At 57.4% G+C, this 25,768-nt stretch overlaps 3 protein-coding genes across 5 annotated transcripts; 1 reads left to right on the top strand and 2 right to left on the bottom strand.

Annotated features, from left to right (window-relative positions):
- Positions 1-1,979: 1,979 nt before the first annotated feature.
- On the top strand, positions 1,980-6,904 carry GCDH (glutaryl-CoA dehydrogenase). 3 transcript variants are annotated; one of them, XM_056119372.1, is made up of 12 exons: positions 1,980-2,013; positions 2,091-2,214; positions 2,308-2,343; positions 2,515-2,658; positions 2,771-2,833; positions 3,039-3,209; positions 3,996-4,125; positions 4,207-4,423; positions 4,746-4,849; positions 5,032-5,157; positions 5,259-5,419; positions 5,972-6,904. In XM_056119372.1, the coding sequence occupies exons 2-12, from the start codon at positions 2,124-2,126 to the stop codon at positions 6,043-6,045; spliced, it is 1,317 nt and encodes a 438-aa protein (XP_055975347.1). In that variant the 5' UTR covers positions 1,980-2,013; positions 2,091-2,123; the 3' UTR covers positions 6,046-6,904. The 3 variants fall into 3 exon arrangements, with proteins under 3 accessions (XP_055975347.1, XP_055975348.1, XP_055975349.1); XM_056119373.1 differs by having other exon boundaries at positions 2,005-2,023; XM_056119374.1 differs by lacking the exon at positions 1,980-2,013 and adding an exon at positions 2,029-2,033.
- SYCE2 (synaptonemal complex central element protein 2) lies at positions 6,643-14,602 on the bottom strand. The gene is made up of 4 exons (XM_056119693.1): positions 14,564-14,602; positions 13,687-13,802; positions 8,270-8,480; positions 6,643-6,926 (listed from the first exon to the last, which is right to left on the bottom strand). The coding sequence occupies exons 1-4, from the start codon at positions 14,600-14,602 to the stop codon at positions 6,732-6,734; spliced, it is 561 nt and encodes a 186-aa protein (XP_055975668.1). The 3' UTR covers positions 6,643-6,731.
- Positions 14,603-17,418: 2,816 nt separating this feature from the next.
- On the bottom strand, positions 17,419-24,666 carry FARSA (phenylalanyl-tRNA synthetase subunit alpha). The gene is made up of 13 exons (XM_056119386.1): positions 24,487-24,666; positions 22,348-22,485; positions 22,179-22,277; positions 21,972-22,090; positions 21,134-21,226; positions 20,906-21,034; positions 20,707-20,822; positions 20,117-20,201; positions 19,944-20,043; positions 19,689-19,857; positions 19,520-19,597; positions 19,309-19,423; positions 17,419-18,650 (listed from the first exon to the last, which is right to left on the bottom strand). Exons 1-13 carry the CDS (start codon positions 24,631-24,633, stop codon positions 18,515-18,517), a joined length of 1,524 nt encoding a protein of 507 aa, XP_055975361.1. The 5' UTR covers positions 24,634-24,666; the 3' UTR covers positions 17,419-18,514.
- Positions 24,667-25,768: the final 1,102 nt, after the last annotated feature.

The raw sequence follows: 25,768 nt of genomic DNA, 5'->3' as shown, positions 1-25,768 counted from the left end.
TGGCCTCTCTGGCTCCTGATCAAGCTGCTTAATGGCCATGATCCCAGAGACTCAGAGACAAATCTCGGAACCCAGCAACTTTTGGCAGAAATACATCTGGACTGCGCAGTAGGTTACTGTCGCTGGGCCACCCGGGGTGGGGGGTGGAAAGGTACTGTTCCTCCACCTGCTCCCCCTTGGCGGCTCGGTGGCCACCATCTTCCAGAGGCCATTGGACAGTCAGGTTTGGGCCCACAGTGACAAGGCACGTGGGGCATCATGGGATGGGGGTGGAGCCGGCCCTTTCCTCCTCCTCCAACAAGACCCCCAAGTCACCACCCACGAATGGCCTCACTGACTCCTGATCAAGCTGCTTAATGGCCATGATCCCAGAGATTCAGGAACAAATCTTAGAACCCAGCAGATTTTGGCAAGAAATCCCCCCAGATTTAATTGTTAAAATTTTGGAATTTCAAAATCACGCAGCCACTACTACAGCCGTGCAACATCATATGTTATTCATAACCAGCAATAGAAAAAAAATTGTCTATTATTGCCTTTTCGGCAGATCTGAGTGTTGGGGTAAAATCCCAAATCAATAATGGTGGGTCTCGTGTCAAAATATTGAAAGTAATCAAAGTAGAGAGAGAGTAATGTGGAAATCATCTGCCCCACAGATAGGGGGAGGGTTTGGGATGGGGGTATACTGGGGGGTTTTTGGTGGTGGAGAATGGGCACTGGTGAAGGTACGGGTGTTTCATTGTATGACTGAGACTTAAACCCGAAAGCTTTGTAACTGCTCTTACAGTGATTCAATGAATAAAAGTATAAAAAATGGAAAAAATGTTATCCTAAAAAAATAATAAAAAATAAAAGTTGAAGAGATAAGACAAGGTTTAAGATGTCTGACTTGCATGCAGCTGGACTAGGTTCCATCTTTGACTACGTGGGCTATTCCAAGAATATAGTGGGGCCTCGGGGCAGTAGTGGCCCCCAAACCCAAAATTACCTCTGTGAGCATAACTACTACTCCCTCAGGTCTCGTTTTTTCCTCATTGGGGGGGAGGGGGAGAGAGAGAGAGAGAGAAATAAGTACATACACATACAGACATATATCCAGTCCTATTAAGAAACCAGAGAACAGCCACACACCTAGAAGAAACCCATAAAAACAGAGCCACACACACAGAAATACAGTCATACCATCACACACAATACCATCACACAAGCTTAGAACAGGAACAAGGGGTTGGAGAGATAGCACAGCGGGTAGGGAGTTTGCCTCGCATGCGGCTGACCTGGGTTCAATTCCCAGCATTCCATATGGTCCTTTGAGCACCGCCAGGAGTAACTCCTGAGTGCAGAGCCAGGAGTTTGCATTGAGTAACCCCTGTGCATTGCCAGGTGTGACTCAAAAAGAAAAAAAAAAAAAGTTCTTATGAACACGAACAAGTACGGGCATAACCCGTACACATCCTCTGTATGCAGGTAACCTGTGGGTGATGCAGAGAATTAGAGCAGGTGAGGCCCCACGGCCTCCTTGCGCCTCCTGGGACAAGTTGGAGCACAATCTGTGTTGGGATCGCCCACCAGTGTCAGACTCTCTCCTCTTCGTCCCCCCTGCACACACACACCGAATCCGATTAGAAGAGGCGCAGAAGTCTCAAGAGTTCTCGTGCCTCAGTTGCCTTATTTAACTCCGCAAACACGCCCCCTGCAACTGACCAACCAAGAGCAGACCGAGCGGGCTCCCCAGACCAATCAGAGCGGCAATACGGCTAACCAATCGAGTTGCCGCGCTCTCCTTCCGCCCCCTCCGAATTCCAGGACTTAAAGGGGCCAACCTGACTTTGCCCGAAGGGTACCTGCTGACGCGGGCAACGGTGACACGTCCCTTTTAAAAGGCAGAGCCGTGAGGAAGCCCCGTGCTGGGACAAGCCAATGAGAAGCCTCACTGATCCTCCGCCCCGCCCACCCCCGCCTGAGGTCAAAATCCCGAGAGTGTTGCTCCGTGGCCAGCGAGGCGCACCCGTGGTAAGAACTGGTAAGGACTGACCAGGGGCCGGGGCTACGGGTGGCGGCCGCTCGAGCCTCACGCCCTGCTCCTCCAGGTTGGCTGCTCCACTCGCCCGCCCGCTGCCCACATGGCCCTGAGAAGCGTCTCTGCGCGGCTGCTGAGCCGCGGCCCCCGCCTGCGCGGCCTGCGTGCGTGGGGCTCGGCGGCGGCCCAGACCGGTCAGTTGCGAGCCCAGGACGGGGAGGGGCGTGAGCAAGGGACTTGGGGCTCGGCCGGCTTCCCGGGGTGACTTTCTCGCGCTGTGTTTGCAGAGAAGAGTGGGAAGACACAGAGCCGGGCGGCCAAGGGTAAGGATCCCTTTGTCGTGCCCGGGCGTCTGCAGCCCTTGTCCAGCGGTCTGTGCCCCCAACCCTAGCGAAAGGCCGCTCAGAGGGTTCCTTTTGCAGTGCACATCCGCTAGGGGCGAGCTGAGGGTCGGGCTTCAAGTTCTGGGGTTCTAGTCACCCTCGTTCCCCCAGCCTCTCGGCCCGAGTTTGACTGGAGAGACCCGCTGCAGCTGGAGGAGCAGCTGACAGCAGATGAGATCCTCATCAGGGACACCTTCCGCACCTACTGCCAGGAGCGCCTCATGCCCCGCATTCTGCTGGCCAACCGCAATGAAGGTGCGCGGTGCCCTCCAATCCGACCCTCCCAGCTGCCCCTCAGGTCCTGGCACAGGGTCCTGATGGGACTGCCACAGGCTCAGAATGCCAGCTTCTTTCTGTCCCTCTGCAGTGTTTCATCGCGAGATCATCTCGGAGATGGGGGAGCTTGGCGTGCTGGGCCCCACCATCAAAGGTAGGGGCCTGTTTCTCTCCGCTGGGCCACTCGTCCTCCTGCTCCTTAGAGTGAGCTGCTGGTCTCTTCCTCCTGCGCCCGTGCAGAAAACCTCCAACTCAGACTAGTATGGCACCTCCCACCCCTATTGAATCTGTCACTTGGGCCTCAGGAGTCATGGGTCTCAACTTGGGACCCCATTGTGGTCCTCCCCTCCTCCTGCTAGGGTATGGCTGCGCCGGGGTCTCATCTGTGGCCTATGGGCTCCTGGCCCGGGAGCTGGAGCGAGTGGATAGCGGCTATAGGTCAGCAATGAGTGTTCAGTCATCCCTGGTCATGCATCCCATCTACGCCTACGGCAGCGAGGAACAGCGGAAGAAGTACCTGCCCCGGCTGGGTGAGTAGCCGTCCCGGCAGCCTGGTGGAAGGAAGCCGGTCCAGATGGGCCAGGCCTGGGAGTGGCTGTCCCCTAGCCTGCCTCTGCCCCTGCTTCAGGGCTAAGACCAGTGCTGCCTGGACTAGATCCTGGGCTTCCCCATATCTGGCCCTGACTGGCCCCTTTTAGGCCTCTCTCCTCACCTCCCTCCCTCTCCTGATTGGCTTTCCCGAAACCCTGACCTGCGTCCTGAGTCCGGGCCCAAAGTTGAAAGTCTTCACTTTGCGGACAGGGTCCACGAGCCTGTGTGAACAGGCCCGCTGACCTTTCCACCTCATCACTGGCCACTGTCTGCTTGGTTGTTTTTGTTTTTCTTGGCTGCACTCAGTGGTGCTCAGGGCTTACTCCTGTCTCTGTGCTCAGTGATCACTCCTGGCAGGGGCCCCTATGAGGTGCTGGAGATTGAACCCGAGTTGGCCATGTGCGAGTCAAGTACCCTCCCTGCTGTACTGCCGATCCAGCCCCACTGGCCCCTTGCTAGTTTCTCCCAGCCAGCCTCAGCAGCTCAGAACCCTCTAATGCAGCACAGGGCCTTCGCACAGCCTGTTCTTCTGCTGGCCTGCTCTTCCCCACACCTCCTGCTTAACTCCCCACTGCCCTTCAGTATAGCTGTCTCCTCTGGATTCCTGGGGCCCCCAACTCCTTTCTGGGGAGTGGTGCAGCCTGGGTCTGGCTTAGTGGACAGGTCGCGTTTTCAGTGCAGGGGTGAATGGGGACAGCTATCTGGTGACTGTCTTGTGCCTGCAGCCAAGGGGGAGCTCCTGGGCTGCTTCGGGCTCACTGAGCCCAACCATGGGAGCGACCCAGGCAGCATGGAGACCCGAGCCAAGCACAACCCCTCCAGCAAGACCTACACCCTCAATGGGGCCAAGACCTGGTGAGCAGTGGGGCCCGAGCTCGAGGGGGCAACTGGTGGGGGTGCAGGGAACCTGACCCCTCACCATCACCTCACCCCCAGGATCACCAACTCGCCTGTGGCTGATCTGTTCGTTGTGTGGGCTCGGTGTGAGGACAGCTGCATTCGGGGTTTCCTGCTGGAGAGGGGGATGCGGGGCCTTTCAGCCCCCAAGATCGAGGGCAAGTTCTCCCTGCGGGCCTCGGCTACTGGCATGATTGTCATGGACGGGGTGGAGGTGCCCGAAGAGAATGTGCTCCCCAACGCCTCGGGTCTGGGGGTGAGCAGGGTCTACCTGGGGAGCTGGTGTTGGGGCCCAGGCTGGCGTGGTGGTGTGGGGTGCAGCCACCCACTGTCCGTTAACACACTGCGTGTCCAGAGCTGTGTCAGTGGCAGAGGGTCATCCTGTTAAGACTCCAGCAGTGACCCCTAGGGGCTAGCACAACTTGGTCCTCTAGGCTCGTGTCCAGGGTCAGCGGCCAGCGTGCAGGTTGAAGCGGGCAGGCCCGGGCTGTCTGGGACAGGCTTCCTTCTGAGCTGGTTCTCCCCAGCCCTCGCAGCACCTCCTGACTGGGGCTGAAGCCCCCCCATCTCCCCTCCAGGGTCCCTTTGGCTGCCTGAACAATGCACGGTATGGCATCTCCTGGGGCGCCCTCGGAGCTGCCGAGTTCTGCTTGCACACGGCCCGGCAGTACACCCTGGACAGGTGTGTGGGGACAGAGTGGGGCTTGGGCTCCATCTCACTCCAACGGTGACACTCCTGTTTCCACCCTTCGGACTGGAGTCTCTCACTCTGACATGTCCCGGAGGTGTCCTTCTCCATGGGAGGCCCCTGGTGGGGTTCTGGCCGCCCCTACCCCTTCGGTTGACTCTGCCCTCCCCTCCCAGGATCCAGTTTGGCGTCCCACTGGCCCGGAACCAGCTGATTCAGAAGAAGCTGGCTGACATGCTCACCGAGATCACGCTGGGCCTTCACGCCTGCCTGCAGCTTGGCCGCCTAAAGGATCAGGACAAGTAGGGGGTGGCGAGGAGGGGGGCCCTGGGGGATGCTCGGTGTCTGCACAGGGGCCCAGAGTGGGGTCCTCTCATGGTAACCCCCGCCTGTCCCGCTGCAGGGCCACCCCTGAGATGGTCTCCATGCTGAAAAGGAATAACTGCGGGAAGGCGCTGGACATAGCCCGCCAGGCCCGCGACATGCTGGGGGGCAATGGCATCTCGGACGAGTACCACGTGATCCGCCACGCCATGAACCTGGAGGCAGTGAACACCTATGAAGGTGGGCTCACGTGGTGGGGGAGGGGCAGAGGGACGGTGTCCCTGCAGCTGTGCCTTCTGTGGGGGACCTGAGGCTTCCAGAGGTTCTTCACAGGGTGAGGAGGGGGTCAGAGCTGTGCTTTAGGCCATAAATAGAAAATTTGAGCCCTATAAAAGGGATGTGGCTCTATAGGAGAGAAGGCCCCCAGTTGACCCCCCACTCTCCTCGCCTCCCGCGCCCTAATATCATAAGGAAGGGCCCCCCGCTTCTTCGGGAAGGAAGCACGGCCGGGCCTGAAAATCAAACCATTTAATCAGTTTTGTGGTGGGGGGCGGGAAGGTTTGACTTTGCCAAGGTTGGGGAGCACCAAAGCTTGAGCTCCAGGCCGGGGGTCTGGTCAGGATCCCGATAGCACACTCCGCAGTGCTCTGTGCACCCCAGCGCAGCCGCTCACTGAAGGCCCCGTCAGTAGGTCCCGTCTTTGTGGGTTTGCTCGTGTTCCAGAGCAACCTGGGGGAGGGAGACAGGAAAGGACAACGTGAAGCACGCCACTCATCCCTGCTTGTCCCACAGGGACACACGACATCCACGCTCTGATCCTCGGAAGGGCCATCACCGGGATCCAGGCGTTCACGGCTGGCAAATGAGTGTGGCCACCACCCAGAGCCCTAGCCCGGGAGCCCCAGCCTCTGCGCCCTGGCTGGGAGGTGTGGGAGAAGCACTGGAGAACGAGTCCAGCTTCCCCCTTTGAAGGCTCCCGAAAGCACTGGTGCTCTGACAGAAAAGGGGCGTCCTTCTCTGGGATCAGGAGAGGCAAGGAGCGAGCCTTCTGAGACCCCATGCTATGGGCAGTCCTGCCATGGGTGCGTACCTCAGGCCAGACGGTGGAGGAAATAATAAAGTCAGCGTCTGACCTCGACCCGGAGGTGGGCCACATTTACTCAACTGTCCAGGAACCTGTGGGTACTGCTATGGTCAAGGGGGCCCAGGGGACTGGTCCTTTCTTGGGCTTCTCTGGCAAATACCACAGGTCACAGTGGGGGTGGCAGGCACCCTGGGGTGTGGTGTGGGTCAGCACTGCTGCTAATGTCCTGGTTTCTTCCTTTTGTTTGCTCTTGGGTCACACCTGGCAGTGCTCAGAGCTTACTCCTGGTTCTGTGCTCAGGGACCCCTCTGGATGGGGCTTGGGGGACCATATGGGCTGCTGGGTGTTGAACCTAGATTGGCAGTGTGCAAGGCCAGCGCCCTGCCTGCTTTATGTAACTCTGGGCCCCCTCCTGATTCCCGGTGTAAGTGTCAGCCTGACCAGGATGCCCCATCCCCTGCACAGCTGTCATACCTCAGGCTGGACACACAGGTCTTTGTACACATTCTCCATGGTGTGGCACACTTGTTTGAGCTCCATTTCCAAATTGCTGATCTTTGCCATTTTCTGCGTGAACTCTTGGAGTTTCTCCTGAATGATCTTGTTGTGGTGATTATAAACCTGGTACAGTTTCTCCTCTAGCTTCTCGGTCATTTCTGAAATCTTTTAAAGAATAAGGCATTTCCTTGGAGAATCAAGCAGGAGGCATTACCAGGCAACTGCTCCAAGGTGACAGCTTAGATTTCTGTATTTACTTCATAAAAATGGTAGCACGGTCCCTGAAGAGCATGGTCCTCCCATTGTTCATCGATTTGCTCGAGCGGGCCCAGTGATAGCACAGTAGTAGGGCGTTTGCCTTACAAGCGGTCAACATGGCCAACCCGAGTTTGATTCCTCCGCCCCTCTCAGAGAGCCTGGCAAGCTAACAAGAGGATCTCGCCCGCACGGCAGAGCCTGGCAAGCTACCCGTGACGTATTTCGATATGCCAAACACAGTAACAACAAGTCTCATGATGGAAACGTTACTGGGCCCGCTTGAGCATAAAAATGGTAAAGGGAAGAAAACTCCTAGTGATTGGGGCTAAAATTGCCTGTGTTGATTTTTTGTTTAATTCTTTTTGTTTGGGGGAGGGTCACACCCAGCGATGCTCAGGGGTTACTCCTGGCTTTGCACTCAGGAATTACTCCTGGAGGTGCTCAGGGGACCATATGGGATGCTGGGAATCGAACCTGGGTCAGCCGTGTGGAAGGCAAACGCCCTACTCGCTGTGCTATCACTCCAACCCCCATTTTTTTATGGATTGGATTTTTTTTTTTTTTTTTGCTTTTTCCGTCACACCCAGTGATGCTCAGGAATTACTCCTGGTGGTGCTTGTGGACCCCTATGGGATGCGGGGGATCCAACTTAGGTTGGCTGCAAGGCAAACACCCACCCTGCTGTCCTATTGCTCTGACCCCCATGTGTTAAATTTAAACAGCCAGTTCCAGGGGACAGGGAGATGGCTCAAAGGGCCAAACCACATGCTTTGTATGTGCAAGCTCTTAAGTTCAATCCCCATCACCAGGGGGATTCTGGAAGAGGGATATTCCTCTTTCCAGGAATAAAACAAGTTCCAAAATGGTATGAATTGAACCTTAGCTTTCCCATCTGTAGAATGGGTCTAAGTTCTTTGTCAGGTTGCCCCAAGAGTGAAGTTAGATACTAGATGCTGGCTGCCTACAAACCCTCCCCCTTTTTTTTTCCTATTTTGTTTTTTGAGTCATACCTGATGATGCACAGGGATTGCTCCTGGCTCATGCACTCAGGAATTACTCCTGGCAGTGCTCAGGGGACCATATGGGATGCTGGGAATCGAACCCAGGTCAGCTGCGTGCAAGGCAAATGCCCTCCCCACTGTGCTATCGCTCTAGCCCCAAACCCTCCCCTTTGACCTCTGACCTAAGCACCCCTTCCCCACACCACTGGGCTTCTCACTGTGTGTATGGGGCAGGGGCGGGGGCGTCACCTTGGTCTTGAGGTTATCCCTGAAGTTGCTCATGAGGCTGTGATCCTTCTGTCTGCTCTCGTTGATGTTTTCGATCAGATCCTGGGCCCTCTTCCTCAGGCTTTCGATGCTTGAGTCCAGAGAGGAAAAGTAGGGCCCCAGCTTCCCTTCCAGCACGATCAGCTGGCGGCCAGCACTGGAGGTGGCCATAGCAGGGCTGGGAAGTGGACTTCTGGAAGCACAGGAGACCCATCAGCACTGGCCGCTCCACAGGCCCTGTTCCATCCACAGCCACTCTTGAGCGGGAGCACCGGAGCTGTGGGTTGCGGCGGGGTGAGGGGCGATGCTGGGTTGTTCACCCACACACTCAGCCTGAGCAGCAGGGCCGGCGCTGCCAGGTTACACCAGAAAACCTGCCCCAGGTTGCAGGGTGAGATCTGCCTGCCTAATGCCTGCCAGTTATTGCCATACCAACTGAGCACCAATCGTGCTCCAGAGAGACACTTGCTTAGAAGAGCTTCCTGTCTCCAACATGCTGCCACCCCCCAGTCCCCAGAGGCTAGTGGGCCTGCCAAGGGTGGAGGCATCCAAAAAACATGATTTGGAGAGATGTTAGCACCTGCTGCTGCTGCTCACTGCTACCCACCAGACCTGGCATCAAGCTCTATGCCCATCACCAGAGAAGCGGCAAGGGGATGTGATAGCAGGAGGCCCTGTGACGCCCTGTGGATCCCCAGCATAGTTCAAGGGGGCCCCAGGTGACAAGCCTATGTATAGGGAGCACAGTGCTGAGGGGAGCCAGGTGGGAAGAGACCTGCTCAGAAAAAGATAGCAAAGCACTGTGGACTAGATCCATAACAATCCCGCTTGGCTCGACAGAGCACCACATGTGGCCACTGTGGACAGCACGGCAATCTTGGGGGAAGAAGTCCTTTTCCTCATCTGCGAACACTGAAGAAACTCAACAAAGGAGCCCGAGAGAGCACAGCGGGTGGGGCACATGCCTTGAAAGTCACTCACCTGGGTTTAATCCCTGAGCACAGAGCCAAGAGTAAGTCCTGAGCACCACCAGGTGTGGCCCAAAAACCAGAACAAGAAACTGCCTTGCATGCAGCCAACTTGTTTGATCTCTAACGCCACAAATGGTACACTGAACACTGCCAAGAGTAACCCCTGAGCACCACTGGGAGGTGGCCTAATCCCCTGCCCCCCAAAGAGTAAAACCATGCTTTACATGTTGGGAAACCAGAGTTTGATCCCCAACACCACAGTCCTGAGCAGTGCTGGAAGCGATCCCTGAGTCCTGAGCCAGGAGTAGCCTGAGTTGCACCAAAGTCCAAGGTAAGCTTCCTTTCATCCTCCGCCTCTGCGTGAACCACTCTGGAAGCACAGGCCATCTATCAGCTCTGTGTCAGGTGCCATGTTTGTGACTGGAGTTGGGCTGCTTGTCATCTTTACCTCCTGGCTGAGGGGCCTGAGGTGGTGTGGGCCCCACTTTCTCAGGGTCAGTGGCCAGAGTGTGCCAGAGTGGGGATGGCAGCCAACAGGCCTGACTCCCAGCCTGGGTCCTGCTTCCCCTGTGACCTGGGGTTTCCTTGCTGTCCTGAGGTCTTTCCAGCTCTAAATTACAAGATTTTAAGTCTGCAGAGAGGTTCCTGAAGGCCTTGGGTGACACACAACCATGAAGCCAGGAGTGAACCACAAGCCGAGAAAAACACATCTTGAGTTGTCAACACTTTCTCTGCACAATTATTTTTCTAAACTTTCCCCATCTGAGCCTTTTTTTCTGGCTCAAGAGCCACCCAGTAAGACGCAAGGAAAGCTGGAGACTTTGCCAGCCGCTAGGTCTTGTCCAAGTTCTCCAGCACAGCACCGAGGGCCTACACCTGTGCCCTTGAATCTACTTTCTGTCCTCCATTACCAGCGACGGGGAACCTTCCCCCCCACACCCATCTTCCATGAATGAAATGACTTTTCCTGTGCAGATTTCACAGAGGTGACCCTCAGAGCTTCTGCCCCTCATGACTAGGGTATGCTGCCAGTTCACATGTGACCACACTAGCAGGGGGCAGGCACTGTCCCGGAGCTGGAACTGGGTAGGACCTTCCCAGCTCACAAGCCTGCTTTGAGGTTGCCTTGTGGCCCCCAGAGTGCCAGGCTCACTCAGCAGGTGCTTCCTTCTGTGTAACTGCTCCCATCCTGCTTGAATTGCTGATGGCTCTGTCAGTTCTGTCATAGGCCCCGGGAATGAGCTGGAATGGTCTTTGTAGCAGCTATGCAAATGGTGAAAAATCACTTGAATTCGGCACATTCATATTTCGTCCTGGGACAAAGGCCTGCCTCAGATGTCTGCCGAGAGCGTCCTGCTTTTTCCAACCTCTCCTTGGGGGATGTCGTCCTTTCCATTTCATTTTTCTTAATACTCAGCAGCTGCATATTAATCAGCATGCTAATGAATCACAAGCTTCCCTGGGCCTGCATTCACCAATTAACTTTAATAAACAAAATGCACGGTGTCCTCTCCACTGGCTTTCCCGTTCCCTGGCCCGCTTCTGCTGCTGGAGCCTGGCTGGAGGCCAGGGGATGGAAGCAGGCCTGGTGCCGCGGGAGGTCGGGGTGCGGGGCTGTGAGCACGCCGCAGCGCTCATCCATTATGGTCTGTCATTCTAAGAAGTCCCCGATTCGGCAGCGGCAGCGAGCATTAGGACAGGGCTCCTGAGTGGGCCCAGGCTGGCAGGGGGCCCGGGCACGGGGAAGGAAATGGGTCTGAGTAGAGAGACCATCTGTTCACTCCAGGTAAAGTTGGGATTGGCAGGTGTGTGAGCCAGAAATGCCCGCTGCTGGGGCCTCCCTCCGTGGCCTCTAACAGACAGACAAGTAAACAATCCGCTAGCCACTTAACGACCACTGCAGGCGGTGGTCCCGGGAGGGGAGGCAAGCTAATCAAACATTCAAGGAGGAACACAACACACTCACTGGCACTGGGGTAAAAACGCTGTTTCACTGAAGTACAGACCGTGGGGGGTGGTTTGAATTGAGGCTGCGCTTCTTCCTGAAATGGGCTTGCATCTGAACCCTGCCATAGAGTGTTGGCTGCTCCATTTATTAACTGGCCTGTGCACTGGGTTTAATCCACCTGATCTTCAACCCAAGGCTCTTGTGAAGCTCCTTGAAGTCTCAATGGCTTGCAACTGGCTGTGTCTCCTGGCTACCCAGCAAGATGGGCAGCAACCTGCTCTTCGCAGGAAGCCGCCATCAGATATGCGCCATCGGTCATTTCCTCTGTGGTCTCTGATGGAATGCATGCACCTGGACACCATGCCCTCTGGGCCCGGCTTCCTGTCCAGGTTGGCTCTATGTCTAAAGTTTGGTCCATCTTCCAAGCCTGGGCTGGTCTCAAAATTGCTTCAAGGTGACCTCCCAGCTGACAGCAAAAGTGACGTCCACAAGCTACTCCAGCCCCTTTGCCCACCCTGAGTTCTGAATCATCAAGTGCTAGCAGGGGCTGGGGAGACAGCTAAAAGGGCACTGGAGCATGTCCCCAGCCTTCTCAAACAACAAGGGCAGAAAGGAACTGCTGTCAGGGAGCAACCCTAGTAAAACCTAGCAGAACCTCTTACTAGCAGAACAGAGGTGTGCTAGTAAGAGGTTGGCACCTGGCTTTCATGTGGGAACAGAGCCTTCATATATAACATGTGCCAACACCCATGGTGCACACATTCCCGCTGAAGTCCACTGAACGCCAGCAACATGTTCCCAATGGCTGAGGAGAGTTCACTAGAGCGGCTCTAGTGCTGTATGAGGTACCCTCCGCTCACCCTCAGCATCACGCCTCAATCAGTCACACACCACCCCCAGATGCCACAGCTCTGACAGATGTCACCACCTGCTTTCCATGCGTCCCTCCTCATCTCCACAATGCCTTTTGGGGTAGGTCATATCAACCATTCCACCATATCCAAGAGAAAGCATCTAGGGGCCAGAAAGATAATAGTAGCGGGTAGGGTGTTTGCCTTGGGTGTGACCAAAATGGGTTAGACGTTCAGTACCTGAACAGTGCCGGAAGTGATTCTTGAGCACAGATCCAGGAATAACTCCTGAGCATCGCTGAGAATGGGCTCCAGACAAACAACTAAGAGGACGAATCTAGCATGCAGCCACACCAAGACCTGTACTCAGAAAGCCTCACAGGATTCCACTTTGAGGAAAGAAAACATTCGGTGGAAACCTGATGGATAGTGACCTAAGGGTGGATACATAGGAGGTGGATGCTGCAGAATCTAAAATGTGACTCTGACATGCGTCTCAACCTGGACGAACCCGGAGGACAGGACAATCAGTGATGGGAGTCACACAACTGTATGATACTATCTGTGACAGACCCTGCTGTGGCCACCAAAAGGCAGAGCTGTGGCCCTAAGTGATGATACAGCAATCAGGGCACTTGCCTTGCATGCAGCTGACCTAGGTTCAATCCCCAGAACCTCATATGGGTCCCCCAAACCCACCCCTGAGCACCATTGGGTGTGGTTCAAAAACAAAAAAGAAAAGATCCTCATTGAGGTGCTGCAATCCTGCTTCCACACCTGGCCTGGGCAATCCATTCTCCACATGGCTGAATATGGAGGTCTAGGCATGTCGCCCCTAACCTCTCTCTAGGAAGTCTCAGAGATCATGATGTCACTGCTCCCACCAGAGGTTATCAGCTGCGTCACCTCTGCCCCCCCACCCCCCGACCAGGCAACATCAGAAAACATGATGAACATTTGTTCTGAGTTCTCTTCAACCATTCGCCTTTCCTATGGTGGTCCTCTTACCTATTTGAGGATGATCATGATCTCTATCTTTGTTGGGGGTAGGGTGGCCACCCATGGAAGCCATACCCTGGCTCCTCCCTTCTGCCCTTATCTTTGGTTGCTGTTTCTCTGCTGGGAGCTTTCTAAGCTGTCACAGTTCACCTCAACTCCTCCAGACAGCCTTTCCTCATCCTCCCATTGAAACAGGCCTCTCTACCCTCTCTACCTGCTGCCCCATCCCTGGCCTCAACCCCTCCTGATATCTTCTTATGCCTGAGCTCAGTCTAGAGGACTCTAGGTGGAGAGCCAGCCATAGAAAAGGGGGGGCCAGGGGCTGGAGCGATAGCACAGCGGGTAGGGCGTTTGCCTTGCACGCGGCCGACCTGGGTTCGATTCCCAGTATCCCATATGGTCCCCTGAGCACTGCCAGGAGTAACTCCTGAGTGCAGAGCCAGGAGTAACCCCTGTGCATCGCCAGGTGTGACCCAAAAAGCAAAAAAAAAAAAAAAGAAAAGGGGGGGCCAACAGATGCACCTGGAAACGGAGCCTTGAGGAAGACTTCATGGGAAGAGTGGGTTCCAGGGATCTGGGGGGGGATTTGATCTGAGCCCTCCCCCCTCAGGTTGGGGGTGGCGTCCTCACCGAGTGGGAACCCGAACTGTTTCCTCTTCATGGCTCTCATCTTCAGGTGACAGGTCCCGGCTCTCGGCCCCGAGAAGGGGCTCCAGGTCCCCGCCGAGTACAAGAGGCCCGTCCACCTGCGGGCACAGCCAACGCTGGCCATGGGGTCTTGGCAGGGCAGGACCCCCCACCCCCAGGAATGAGGCCCGGGGGGTGGCAGGACTGGGAGGGGAGGGAGATTGGGCGGGGTGAGGGTGAGGGTGCCCCCAGTGCCTGGAGCGCCGGACGGAGGCGGGGAGGCCTGCAGAGGGGCACCGGGGGGCCCTGGGCTCCGAACGGGTGTCGGCGGCTCGAGGCCTTCAAGAAAGGAGAAGAGACGGGGGGGGAAAAAGAAAAGACACGGCGCGCGCCGGCGTGTGAGCCTCGCTGGGGCCGGCGCCGCGCACGCCCCGTGCGGGCCGGGCCACCCCGGGCTTCACCGGCGAGTCCGGCCCGTCAGTCAGTCAGAGGCCGTCGCTGACATCGGGGCCCCTGACGGGCTGGGATCTGCCCGAGGCGGTGGATGTTCCCCACCGAGCCCCCTCGCCGTCCCCGACCCACTTCTCCTCCCGCCAACCACCCTTTCCACCGCCGCGACGACCACTCGCGCGAAGACCGCCCGCGCCGCCGCCTACTCCCTGTCGCTCCATCGGCTCCTTTCCCGCCTTCGCCGAGGCACCCTCTGCGCATGCCCGGCCCCGCCCCTCCAATAGCCCCGCCCCCACCCCAGCATGTGATGCTGCGCACGTGCCCCACTTGGGAACTGCCTAGTGTCTCAAGCTGCCGGTGCTGCGAGACCCTGAGGCCGTTTTAAGCGGCCGTTAGGCAGGGCCCTCGTGCTACTGCGCCTGCGCTGCACCTGGGTGAGCGTGGTGGGGGCGGGGACATCGGAGTTCATGTGCGAGGAGACCCCTGCACCCTGGCTTCTGGGTGGGCAGGGAAGAGCTCTTAGAATCTGCTGCTCCTTTTTGCTGGTCGAACCTGGTGGTGCTGGGAGCCATGCACAGCTGGATGCTAGGATAGCCAGTGCAGGAGGCCAGGGTCCATCCTTTGAGCCACCCTGGGGGCCACAGCCTACTGGCTGTTTGGGGGTGTGACCCCATGTTTGAGGGGCCCTAAGGTGCCAGGGATTTTAACTGGGTGGGTGGGATGCAAGGTTGTCACCCTTGAACTCTCTCTGGACCCATCTTCCCAATCTTAATTTTTACTCAGAACCCAGCGGCTCTTCAGGGGGGACCCCCTCCTGTGCGAGCGCACTCCACAGTCCACAGTCCAGCCCTTTGGGCTTTTTTTTTCCTCTTTTTGGGTCACACCCAGTGTTGCACAGGGGTTACTCCTGGGTCATGCACTCAGGATTACCCCTGGTGATGTTTGAGGGACCATATGGGATGCTGGGAATCGAACCTGGGTCGGCAGTGTGCAAGGCAAACACCCTACCTGCTGTGCTATCGCTCCATTCCCTGGGCCTTTTCTTTTTGGGTCACATGCATTGAGGCTTAGGGGTCACTCCTGGGATCTGATGTAATGGTGAGGATTGAACCCGGGTTGGCTGAGTGCAAGGCAGACGCCCTCCCTGCTGTCCTATAGCTTTTTTTTTTCTTTTTTGGGTCAGACCCGGCGATGCTTAGGGGTTACTCCTGGCTTTGCACTCAGGAATCCCTCCTGGCAGTGCTCGGGGGACCATATGGGATGCTGGGAATCGAACCCGGGTTGGCCGCGTGCAAGGCAAATGCCCTACCTGCTGTGCTATTGCTCCAGCCCTGTATAGTTTGTTTTTTTAAAAGGAGCCAGTATGCCACCCTGGGAGGGGAAGGGTGTCTGTCCCTCCACCTGTTCCCCCTTGCGGTGGCAGCATGGTGGCCATCATCTTTTAGAGCCTAATGAACAGGCAGGTATGAGACTGCATTGACGAGGCACATGGGGCCTTGTGGGAAGGGGGGTGGAATCAGCCCTGCTCCTCGCTATGACAATGCTCTGGTTTGCCACCCTCAAATGCCTCCCTGGCTTCTGGGCGACCATGATCCCAGCAGCACACAAACCAATCTCGGAACCCAGGGGCTTTTACCAGTAATCCCTCTAGATTTATTACTAAAATATCAGAAATACAAATTCGCGTGGCCGCTATTGTGGCCACACGACATCATCTGCTCTTAATTATCAGCAATAGAAAACAAATTATCTAATGATGTCTTTTTGGCAGGTCTGAGTGTTGGGGAAAATTCCAAATAATAATGTTGGGTCTTTTGTCATAATATTGAATGTGATCTACGTAGAGAGAGTAAAGTGAAAATCTGGCACACAGGTGGGGGTGGGTGGGAGGGGGGTATACCGGGGTTCTTGGCGGTGGAAAATGTGCACTGGTGAAGGGATGGGTGTTTGATCATTGTATGACCGAGACTTGAACTGAAAGGCTTTGTGACTGTTCTCACAGTGATTCAATAAATACAAAAATAAAATAAAAAGTAAAAAGGAGCCTGACAGGACAGCTTTGGTGGATGGAGGCTACACTGAGGAAGTAACCCAGAGCCACCAGCATGCTGGGCAGGAATAATCCACCAGAGCTTCCGTTGTTCATTCAATCCTCATCTGCTGTGCCCCAAGAAATGTTTCAGGTCAAACCTCTGCATGGGCTGTTACCCGCCTGTCACGGCTGAGACAGTTTATGCATTCATCACTGAATCGCTAGTCCAGTCCTTCTGCAGTTGGCCTCACCTATCCTCAGTAGTAAGGGTAGTAGGGGATTGCAAATATAATCCCACAACAGCAAAAAGAAAGGAGGGGGAGGGCACCCGAACCCATGTGCTGCTTGCCCCATGTGGCCAAGCACCTGTCGCCTGCATCTCCCCCCCCCTTTTTTCTTTTGCTTTTTGGGTCACACCCGGCAATGCACAGGGGTTACTCCTGGCTCTGTGCTCAGGAATCACCCCTGGCGGTGCTCAGGGGACCATATGGGATGCTGGGAATCGAACCCAGGTTGGCCGCGTGCAAGACAAACGCCCTACCCGCTGTGCTATTGCTCCAGCCCCTGCATCTCCCCACTTGAGATGTGTACTTTCATGCTTTTCCTGTCTAATGCTGGGGTGTGTGTAGGGGCTCTCGCCACCCTCAGAGAAACTCATGTTCTCTCCTGAGCACGATACTCTCCATTCTGTCCGACTTTGTCTTCCTCCTTCCCTTCAAACCCTCCAAATAAAATATCTTACTTAAAAAAAAAAAGAGGGGGCACATAGGAAAAGAGGAAATGGTTAGCTCCTGCCCCCCCAATCCATCCTGGCATTCTGGCCCAGTGCTGAGCCAGATGCAGGCTTGGTGATCCCCGTTCTTTCAGGCACATCACCAGGAGTGCCCTGTCAGCAAAATACTGGGCTGGAGAGTTCAACAGGTAAGGTGCTTGCCTTGTACTCAGCCAACCCAGGTTCGACAGCGGCATCCTATATGGTCCCCTGAGCACTGCCAGGAGTGATTCTTGAGTACCACAGTGTGACCCCCCATACAAAAACCAACACTTTAGGGCCAGCATAACACAGCAGGTAGGGTGCTTGCCTTGCATGCAGCTGATCCGGTTCGACTCCCCAGCCCTCCATATGTTCCCCCCTTTCGGGAGTAACCCCTGGGCACAGAGCCTTGAGAATTTCCAGGTGTGAACCTCCCAAAACAACAGTACTTTTCTAACTTATGGTAGAAACTGGTAAGTGCACAAACCACTCAGAGGCAGCCATTTCCGGAGCAGATTTATGACATGAAAACACACACAAAATAAAGCACATCTCCTTATTAACATCACATATGTCAGAGGTAAACGATTTGATTCTGGGGGATGATCAACACCAAACCCGTTGGGGTGGGGCACCCCAGTGGGGCTTCTATTGTCAGAGGACCTAGGGCCAGCCCACAGGGTTTCTAAATCCAGAGGACAGGAGATCTAGCTGGGGAAAGACCCAGAGTTCATGCTCCATCTGCTGGGGCTGGGGGGGTTCCACCCACATGTGCCTTTGGGGTTTTTATGCCATCCGTCCCCCTTCCTGGAGCATCTCCCTGGTGTGTCTGCACGTGCCTCCCCCGCTCACAGCACCTGCGCACTTACTGCTGGAGTCTCTCCTGGGGCCACCAAAGGAACTCAGGGGGATGGGTGTCCGTGGCCGCATGGCTGGGTATTGGGGAGGGGCTGTCCCCACTGAGACATAGCAGGATGTTTCTGGAGCAGCTTCGGAAGTGGTGGGGGGTGGAGGGGGCTCAAGATTCACAGGGCCGGTGGTGAACCCATTTGGCCCTGTTTTCCAAACTCACAGCCAGGAAAGGGGTCCGGCACAGTGGTCCCTGCGGTGCCTGGGGCTGCTCTGGGGTGCAGGTGGATGATGAGGGAGATGGAGAGATCTCTGTGCCTTCTGTACCCCAATGCTGCCCCCCGAACACTGCTGTCAGGATCAGCCCCAGGCAAGTGCTTTCAACCAAAACGAAAAATTTGGGGGGTGGGCAGGCGGGGGCTTTGAGAAGTCACTTCTGAACCCGCCCCATGGCCCCCTCCCATGGGGGAGACACCTGGCCACAGTAGGGAGCTGACTGTCCCAGGAGGCCCAGGCTCCAGTTCCCTGAGGTACCCCTTGCCCTCCAGGTTTGCCCCCATCTTCACCCCCAAGAAAAGGCACCAGATGAGGGGCAGCAGCCCCCGGACCCGCCCCCAGAGGTGGACACAGGACAGCTGCCCCCTGAATGGGAGCGAAGGAGCCAGGGATGGCCTCACGGAGGCCTCAGATACCAGGGGTGCCGGGTAGGGACATCGGGGGCAGGCTGCAGGACTGGGGGGGCGGGGTCAGGCAGCTGCCTGTGTGGGTGGGGGTGCAGGCGTGTCCAGGCGGCACAGGGGACTGTCATACACCATCTGCAGGTTCACCTTGTGGCCCACCAGCTCCCGGATGTTGTTGATGCCGTACTTGATCATGGTGGGGCTGCAAGCAGGACCACACGCGTTCCCATCAGAGTCCGTGGTGCCAGCCTCGGCCCCCCACCCTGCAGGGCCTGCACTGTCTTGTCCCCTCCTCCCCGCCTCTAGAGGCCCTTACCAAGGTGCCCAGGCCCCCAGGCTCCTGCACCCCCACTGCTGAGAAGCCCACAGGACCTCGACAGGCTTAACTGTATTGTTCTTTTTTGGGGTCATACCTGGCAGTGCTCAGGGGACCCTATACGGCGCTGGGGATTGAACCCAGGTTGGCTGCGTGCCAGGCAAATGCCCTCCCTGCTGTACAATGGCCCCGGCTCCTACACCGAGTTCTCCAATGGTTTGGGGCCACCCCAGGCGATGCTGAGGGGCTGTTCCTGGCAGGTATTGGAGATCAAACCGGGCACAGCCCTTTGCAGGGCAGGTGACCTATCCCTCTTCCATCCCTGGCTGCATTTCTTTCTTTTTGGGGTGCCACACCCAGCGGTGCTCAGGGCTGACTCCTGGCTCTGTCCTCAAGGATCCCTCCTGGCGGGTTGGGGGGATCCTAAGGGATGCCAGGGATCAGCCCTGGGCTAGACGTGAGCCAGGTCAGCATCCTACATGCTGGATTTACGTCTTGATCTGGCAAATGGGGTCCCCACAGGTCCCTGGGGTCCATCACTCACCGCTCCAGCGAGAGGCCCCAGGCAATTACGGACACATTCTCAGGGAGTCCCATGGGCAGCAGCATCTCAGGGCGAAAGAGCCCCGAGTTACCGACCTCCACCCACTTCTTCAGACCTGAGGTGGGGGGGGCAGGGAGACAGGGCCGCTGGGGTGAGGAGTCCCTGGGCTGTGGGTGCCCCCTTCCCTGGCCCCGGGAACACCTGCTCTGACCTTGGTGGTAGCTGAACACCTCCATGCTGGGCTCCGTGTAGGGGTTATAGGCGGGCTTGAAGCGCAGCTGCGTGATTCCTGGGCGGAGGGGAAGGAGGAGGAAGAGGTGAGGCAGTGGCGTGAACCCCGGCCCCAGCCCCTGGCGGCGGCACCCCCAGCCCCGGCTCACCAAGCTTGGTGAAGAACTCATGCAGGACACCCATGAGGTGGCCCAGGGTGAGGCCGTAGTCGGCCACGACGCCCTCGATCTGGTGGAACTCGGCCAGGTGCGTGGAGTCCAGGGTCTCGTTGCGGAACACGCGATCGATGGAGAAGTACTTGACGGGTGTGAAGGGTTTCTGAGGGTGCGGGGAGGAGGGCGCTAGTCAGTGGGGGGTGAAAGCCACCCCCCGGCCCCAGCACCCCCCAGCCCCCGGCCACGTACCTTCTGTGCCAGGCGGTAGAGGGCGCGTGCGCTGGCTGAGGTGGTGTGTGTACGCAGCAGGTTCTTGCGGGCCTCCTCCACCTTCCAGGGGTACTTGTACCTAGGAGACAGAGTGTACTGAGCGCCTATGCCCCAGCGCCCCGCGCCCCACTCCCCCGGCCTGCCACGCTTACCCCTGGGAGCCGTAGCCCCCCTGCGAGTGCGTGCGCCGGACCCGGTTGACATAGTCCATAGGCAGCTGCGGGGCCTCCGCCGGGTCTGTGGGTCACAGCAGCCTGGCTGACCCTGCTCGTCCAGCCCACACCCTGCCACGGGCACCTGCTCTGCTGAATGGCTGCTACCCAACACCAGCCTTTCACCCAGGGCCACTGCAGGTGCCACAGCCTCAAAGCAAGGTGGTGGGGATAAGGCTGAGCGGATACACAGGCCTTGCACGCGATGCCGTGGGTGCAACCCTAAAAGGGTGTTCCTGAGGGGTCCCCAAGCATCCCAGCATCCTTGAGCTGAAGCACCTCGAGGCCCACAGCTGAACTGAGCACTGTGGGAAGTGCCCTGACCCTCTTCAATACTGGGCTGACTGTACCCCATCACCCCCTGGGTAAGGGGGTGAGGGGTGCTTTCTTGAGTGAGCACCAGGCCCACAACTGCTCTAGGGGCCAAGGGGTGAAGAAGTGATGGGGCGCCCCCTGCAGAGTCAGCACTCTAGGACCGGGCAGGCCTCTGAGGATCTGCAGGAAGGGCTGGAGGGGGGTGGGGCCCCCACCTTGCAGGAAGAAGGTGTCGTGTTGGTCCCGTGCCGGGTGCTGTTGTGGCTGGAATAGCGCGTCAAAGTTCCAGAAGGAGCTTTCGATGAAGTTGTCAGTGGGCATCTCAGAGAACCTGGGGGACACAGGCTTGACGGCCCCATCCCACGCCTGTGACTGCCCTGCACCGCGCTTACCCGCTGCAGATCCCACGCTCACCCCATCTCCAGGAAGATCTGGCGGAACTGTGTGCGGACCTTCAGCAGCGGGTGCAGGTGGCCGCTGTCGGGGAGCACTCCCCGGGCCGCGAAGTTGTAGGGCTTGAAGGGTCGGTCCCGCCAGGAGCCGCTGGGGGTTGGGAGGCAGGGTCAGGGCCCAGCAGGCAGCCCAGACCCCCCCACATCCCCGGCCTGTGCTGGCTCCAGCCCTGGGGGCACCCCCACCTACCTGGAGATCATCTCTGGGCTCAGCTCTGCATCCTGCTTGGAGACGCTGGTGCTGAAGGCGCTGCCCTTGCTCACCCAGTAGGTCTTCAGGGTCCTGGGGCCAGAGTGGGGCCTTAGTGTGGTCACTGACCCTGCGCAGATCCTGCTGCCGCCATGCCTCTCTGGTGACACGGTCACCTGTGTCCCTGCTCCTTACCCTTCCTGAGAACCTCCGCATGACTATTCAGGGACCCAGAACAGAGGGTGGCTGCCAGGGGCCACTGATCAGACGTTTATTCGGGGATTTGTTTACTTTTGGGGCGGTGCTCAGGGATCACTCCTAGCAAGTTCGGGAGACCCTATGGGGTGTGCCAGGAATCAAACCCGGGTCACCCGTGAGCAAATTAAGGATCCTAGGGCTGGAGCAATAGTACAACTGGTAGAGCATTTGCCTTGCACACAGCTGACCCGGGTTCAATCCCCAGCATCCCATATGGTCCCCCAAGCATTCCCAGGAGTAATTCCTGAGTGCAGAGCCAGGAGTAACCCCTGTGCATCGCTGGGTGTGACCCAAAAAGCAAAAGGGCCCTACCCACTGCTTTAACGTTCCAGCCCCTGAAGGGTTATTCTGGATAGCTGTTGGGCCACACCCAGCAGTGCTCAGCGCTGACCCCTGGCGGTGCTAAGGGGACCCTTCTGCATGTGGTGCTGGGGACTGAACCCCAGTCGGCGGCCGCATGCAAGGCCAGAGACTTCCCACTGTCCTCTCTCCAGCGGACCACAAGAAGACCTCTATCAGGGCCGTGGAGCAGAGGCGCGGGAGCCCCAGGGGCCCAGGTGTCCCGGGCACGGCCACTCACGCTTCTGTCAGCAGCTTCCTCTTCCTCAGCTCGCTCCGCTCCTTCTCATTCAGCTTCTCGGCCTGCCCGCTGCGCACCAGCTGGAGCCGCCTCTGAACCTCATCATCCACACTGTCCGCCTGCCACGCCGCGATGAAGGGGGTGACACCAGGGCCACCCTACACCCCAGCCTCCCTGCCCACCCGCCCACCGGAGGCTGGGGCTCACCACGCGGAACACCCGGGGCCCGTCCGCTGCGCTCTTGTCCACGCGGATCCACTTATTGGACATGGCCTTGCTGAAGCCCACCTTGCCGCTGGGCAGTTGCTGGGGGAGCAAAGCTGTCGTGAGAGGGTGCGCCGGGGCTGCCCTCCCCCCTCTGCGCCCCAGCCCCTACCATCAGCTCGCTCTGTGCCAGGCCCCCCGGGGGGACGCTGCGGAACACACGGGCCTCATGGCTGCCCTCCCGGGCGATCTCTTCGCCCTCGGCTGTGAGCTCCCAGCGCTTGGTAGAACGAAGCTCGGCCTCGATGACCTGCAAGAAAACGGGGGGAGGGGAGGCAGGGGTGAGGACTGGGATCAGAGCTGATAGCCCTCTCCGGGACTGCAGTCTGGGGCCCAGGGCTGGAGACGGCTCTGAGGGCTGGAAATAAAGCAAGACTACAGCACTGGATAAATTTTTATTTCTGAGCCACACCCAGCGGTGTTCTGGGCTGACTCCTGGCTCTGCATGCAGAAATCACTCCTGGGGGGCTAGGGTGATAGCACAGAAGGGAGGGTATTTGCCTTGCACATGGCCGGCCTGGTTCAATTCCCAGCATCCCATATGGTCCCCCTGAGCACTGCCAGGAGTAATTCCCGAGTGCAAAGCCAGGAGTAACCCTTGTGTATCGTCGGTGTGAGCCAAAAAGCAAAACAAAACAAAACAAACAAACCAAACAACTCCTGAGGGTGCTCGGGGGGACCACATGGGGCGGTGGGAATCGCACCCAGGTCGGCCACACTACTAGCTGTGCTCTCTCTCTGGCTCTACAGGATGAATACTTCGGGTGGCTTATGAACGTGTGAAAGATCTCCGTCTTCCTTTCCATCTTGCTTTCATTACCCATCATTTCACTTTTGTTTCGATTCTCCGGGTAGCCTATTACAGTGCTCGGGTCTGCATCCCCACCCGCCCCCAGAGTAACCAGCACCCCTCCACTGTTCCTGGGTCCCTTCTCCTGCCCCCCCTTCCCCGCCCTGCAATTTTTTCTTTTCCCCACCCTGCAATTTAGTATCCTTCGTTCTGTGGTTGTTTTGAGGGTTTGTTTTCCCAGGGCCCTGCCAGTTCCCTCATTGCTCTTTTTGTATTCCACAGGAGCAATTTCCTTCTGTGCCTGCTCATGTATCTTTCACATTACCCCCTCGAGCAGATTTTCCACTAGGAATTGCCCACCCTTTCTAGCAACTCCCGCCAAAGCGGCGAAAAGGAGTGCAGCACTTAGAAGCAGAGCCAGCTGGGGTGAGAAAGGCCAAGGCTGGCATGGAGGCCAGAGTGACAGTCCAGGAGGGGGAGGGCATTTGCCCACCAGGTTCAATCCCTGGCACCCCGTATGGTCACCCGAGCACTGCCAGGAGTTAATTCCTCAGTACAGTAACTCCTGAGCATCGGCCAGTGTGGCCCCCCCAAAACAAAAAATGATCAGCATGCGGCCCAAGCCATGAGTTTCGAGAAATTCAAAAGCCCAGAGAAGTCCAGTGAGTTCTGGGGGGAGCAGGAGAACCCCTCAGAACCCTGTCCCGAGTCTCTGTGTCACCTTCCTTGCATGAGTGAGATCAGGAGGGAGAGAGAGGACAGGAGTTCTGGCACATGCTTTGCATGTGGCCGCCTGTGAGATCCTGCCACTGGATATGATCCTATGGTCAGTCCCTGTTCCTGCCACCGCCAAGCATTTCGGGAGAGATCCCTGAACACTAAGCCAGCTGTCAGCCCTGAGCACCTCTAGGTGTGACCTCCCCCAAACGGCCCCCCCAATTAAAAAAAAGTGAACAAAAGCCACACCCACTGGGCTTCCGTCGAGCTCCTGGTGTTTTAGTGTTTTATTCCATTTCCTGAGCCTCTCCAGTCCTTCCCCAAGGTGAGATGCGCCTGCACCCCAAAGCTCTCTCCGCACCCAACCCCGCCCCCTCGGGGCAGAGACTGGCCGCGCGCTCACCAGTTCCTCTCCGTCCCTGCAGGTGCGCCGTCATCTCTGGGTGTCTGGGCTGCCCCCCGCCCCGGGCTTACTGGAGAATCTCCCCGGATCCCCCTCCGCGCGCGCAGCCGTAGGCCCTCGGCCCTGTAGCCGCCTCCCCGCCGGCTGCCCCTGCCTCGATAGACGTTTCACGCGCTAAGAACGTCGTGTCCGCTGGCCCTCGCTCGCGGCGGCTTCCCCGCCGGTGCAGACCGGCCTGGACACCTGCAATCACCGCGGACGACACCCGCGGGGGCTTAGGCTTGGGCCTGGAGGTGGGGGAAATGGCCAGAGAGAAAGGAGGCGTCACGCGCCGGACTCACCTCGCCCAGGGCCTGCAGGCTCTTCACAGCGCCCACCACGGCCTGGTGCTCCACGCCCAGATCAGCCGCCAGCTCCGCGCTGTCCAGCCCGCCATCCGCCGCCTCCAGCCGCCGCAGCAGCACTTCGGAAAGCGGACCGTCCGCCATGGCTGCTTCCAGCGCGTTCAGTGTGTGGCGGAAAAGCCGGCGCGCACCGGAATCGGAAGTGACGTAGAGCGCCTCCACCTTGAGTGTGGCGCGAGTTGTGAAGCAAGGAGCAGTCGTCGTCATCTTGAGTGTGGCGATTTTTGGCGAAGGGCGGGGGACACTCTGTATTCGCCCGGGTCCTACACAGCTAGTGGTGTGCAGCCGGTAAGAGAGGTCAAATATCCTCGAGGAGAGATTGACAGCTTGATAAACAATTATTTGGTTTGTGAGTCACACCCAGTGATGCTTGGGAGACTATGCCGGCTGGATTGAACGACTGTTACTCTTGCTGGACTTCAGGGACCGTACTGGGATTTGTACCCTGGCCTCCTGCATGCAAATCACTCAGTAAGTTTATTGAGCTCTCCCCAGCCCCTGAGATCAAGTTTTAAGGCACTTAAAAAGTTCGGGCGGACCACACTAATGGGATACTTGGACACACTGTTGGGAGGCCAGCCCCAAAGTCTCGTCGTCAGTGACCGGCATATAAACGGAGAAGCCTCTGCACAGCTTTGCATCTCATCGGCCCCACCCACCTGCACTGGCCATGTGACACAGGCTGTCCCGGGTCCTCTCAGCCGACCCAGAATTCTCTCTTGCTCCCGCTAGAGGGCAGCGCGCTCTTGACTCCAAGACAAACACTCCACTGATTTCATCTCGCATATTTTCAAAGGCAGGCTGGGATAGGCCCCTCACTCCTAGGTGAAAAAATTGCTGGTATTTGCTTTCAAGTAACTGTACTCTGTGTCCAGCCCTGGCCTATGTGCTTCAGATCCATTGTTTCATTTCCCTTCCCCGCCAAAAAAACTTATGTAGATAGAACCCCCATTTCACAGTCATGAAAGCAGAGCTCCAAGGGTGATATGTCTTCTTTTTTTCCTTTTTTTTTTTTTTGCTTGTTTTTGAACCATAGCCGGTGTACTGCTCAGAGCTGTCTCCTGGCTCAATGTTCACGGGTCACTTCTGGTGGTGCTTGGGGGAATCATACATGGTGCTGGAGGATTCAAACTGGGATTGGCCACGAGCACCGCCAGAGTCCACCCTATACTGTCTTCCTGGCTCTAAGGGTGATGGTGTCTTGCTCCCAAGTATACAG

This window comes from Sorex fumeus, unplaced genomic scaffold (assembly GCF_029834395.1).
Source record: "Sorex fumeus unplaced genomic scaffold, SorFum_2.1 ptg000041l, whole genome shotgun sequence".
Taxonomy (NCBI): Eukaryota; Metazoa; Chordata; class Mammalia; order Eulipotyphla; family Soricidae; genus Sorex; species Sorex fumeus.
The sequence above is the reverse complement of the archived record's forward strand: the minus strand, read 5'-3'. Positions and strand labels throughout refer to the sequence as shown.

Coding starts and splice junctions, on each gene's coding strand:
- GCDH (XM_056119372.1), top strand. CDS start 2,124: ATGGCCCTGAGAAGCGTCTCTGCGCGGCTGCTGAGCCGCGGCCCCCGC. Junction 2,344..2,514: donor ACAGAGCCGGGCGGCCAAGG/GTAAGGATCCCT, acceptor TCGTTCCCCCAG/CCTCTCGGCCCGAGTTTGAC. Junction 3,210..3,995: donor GAAGTACCTGCCCCGGCTGG/GTGAGTAGCCGT, acceptor TTGTGCCTGCAG/CCAAGGGGGAGCTCCTGGGC.
- SYCE2 (XM_056119693.1), bottom strand. CDS start 14,602: ATGAACTCCGATGTCCCCGCCCCCACCACGCTCACCCAG. Junction 8,481..13,686: donor ACAGTTCGGGTTCCCACTCG/GTGAGGACGCCA, acceptor CTGTGCTTCCAG/AAGTCCACTTCCCAGCCCTG. Junction 6,927..8,269: donor GGGATAACCTCAAGACCAAG/GTGACGCCCCCG, acceptor ATTCTTTAAAAG/ATTTCAGAAATGACCGAGAA.
- FARSA (XM_056119386.1), bottom strand. CDS start 24,633: ATGGCGGACGGTCCGCTTTCCGAAGTGCTGCTGCGGCGGCTGGAGGCG. Junction 21,227..21,971: donor AGGAAGCTGCTGACAGAAGC/GTGAGTGGCCGT, acceptor CTCTGGCCCCAG/GACCCTGAAGACCTACTGGG. Junction 18,651..19,308: donor TGGGGCCTCTCGCTGGAGCG/GTGAGTGATGGA, acceptor TCCTGCTTGCAG/CCCCACCATGATCAAGTACG.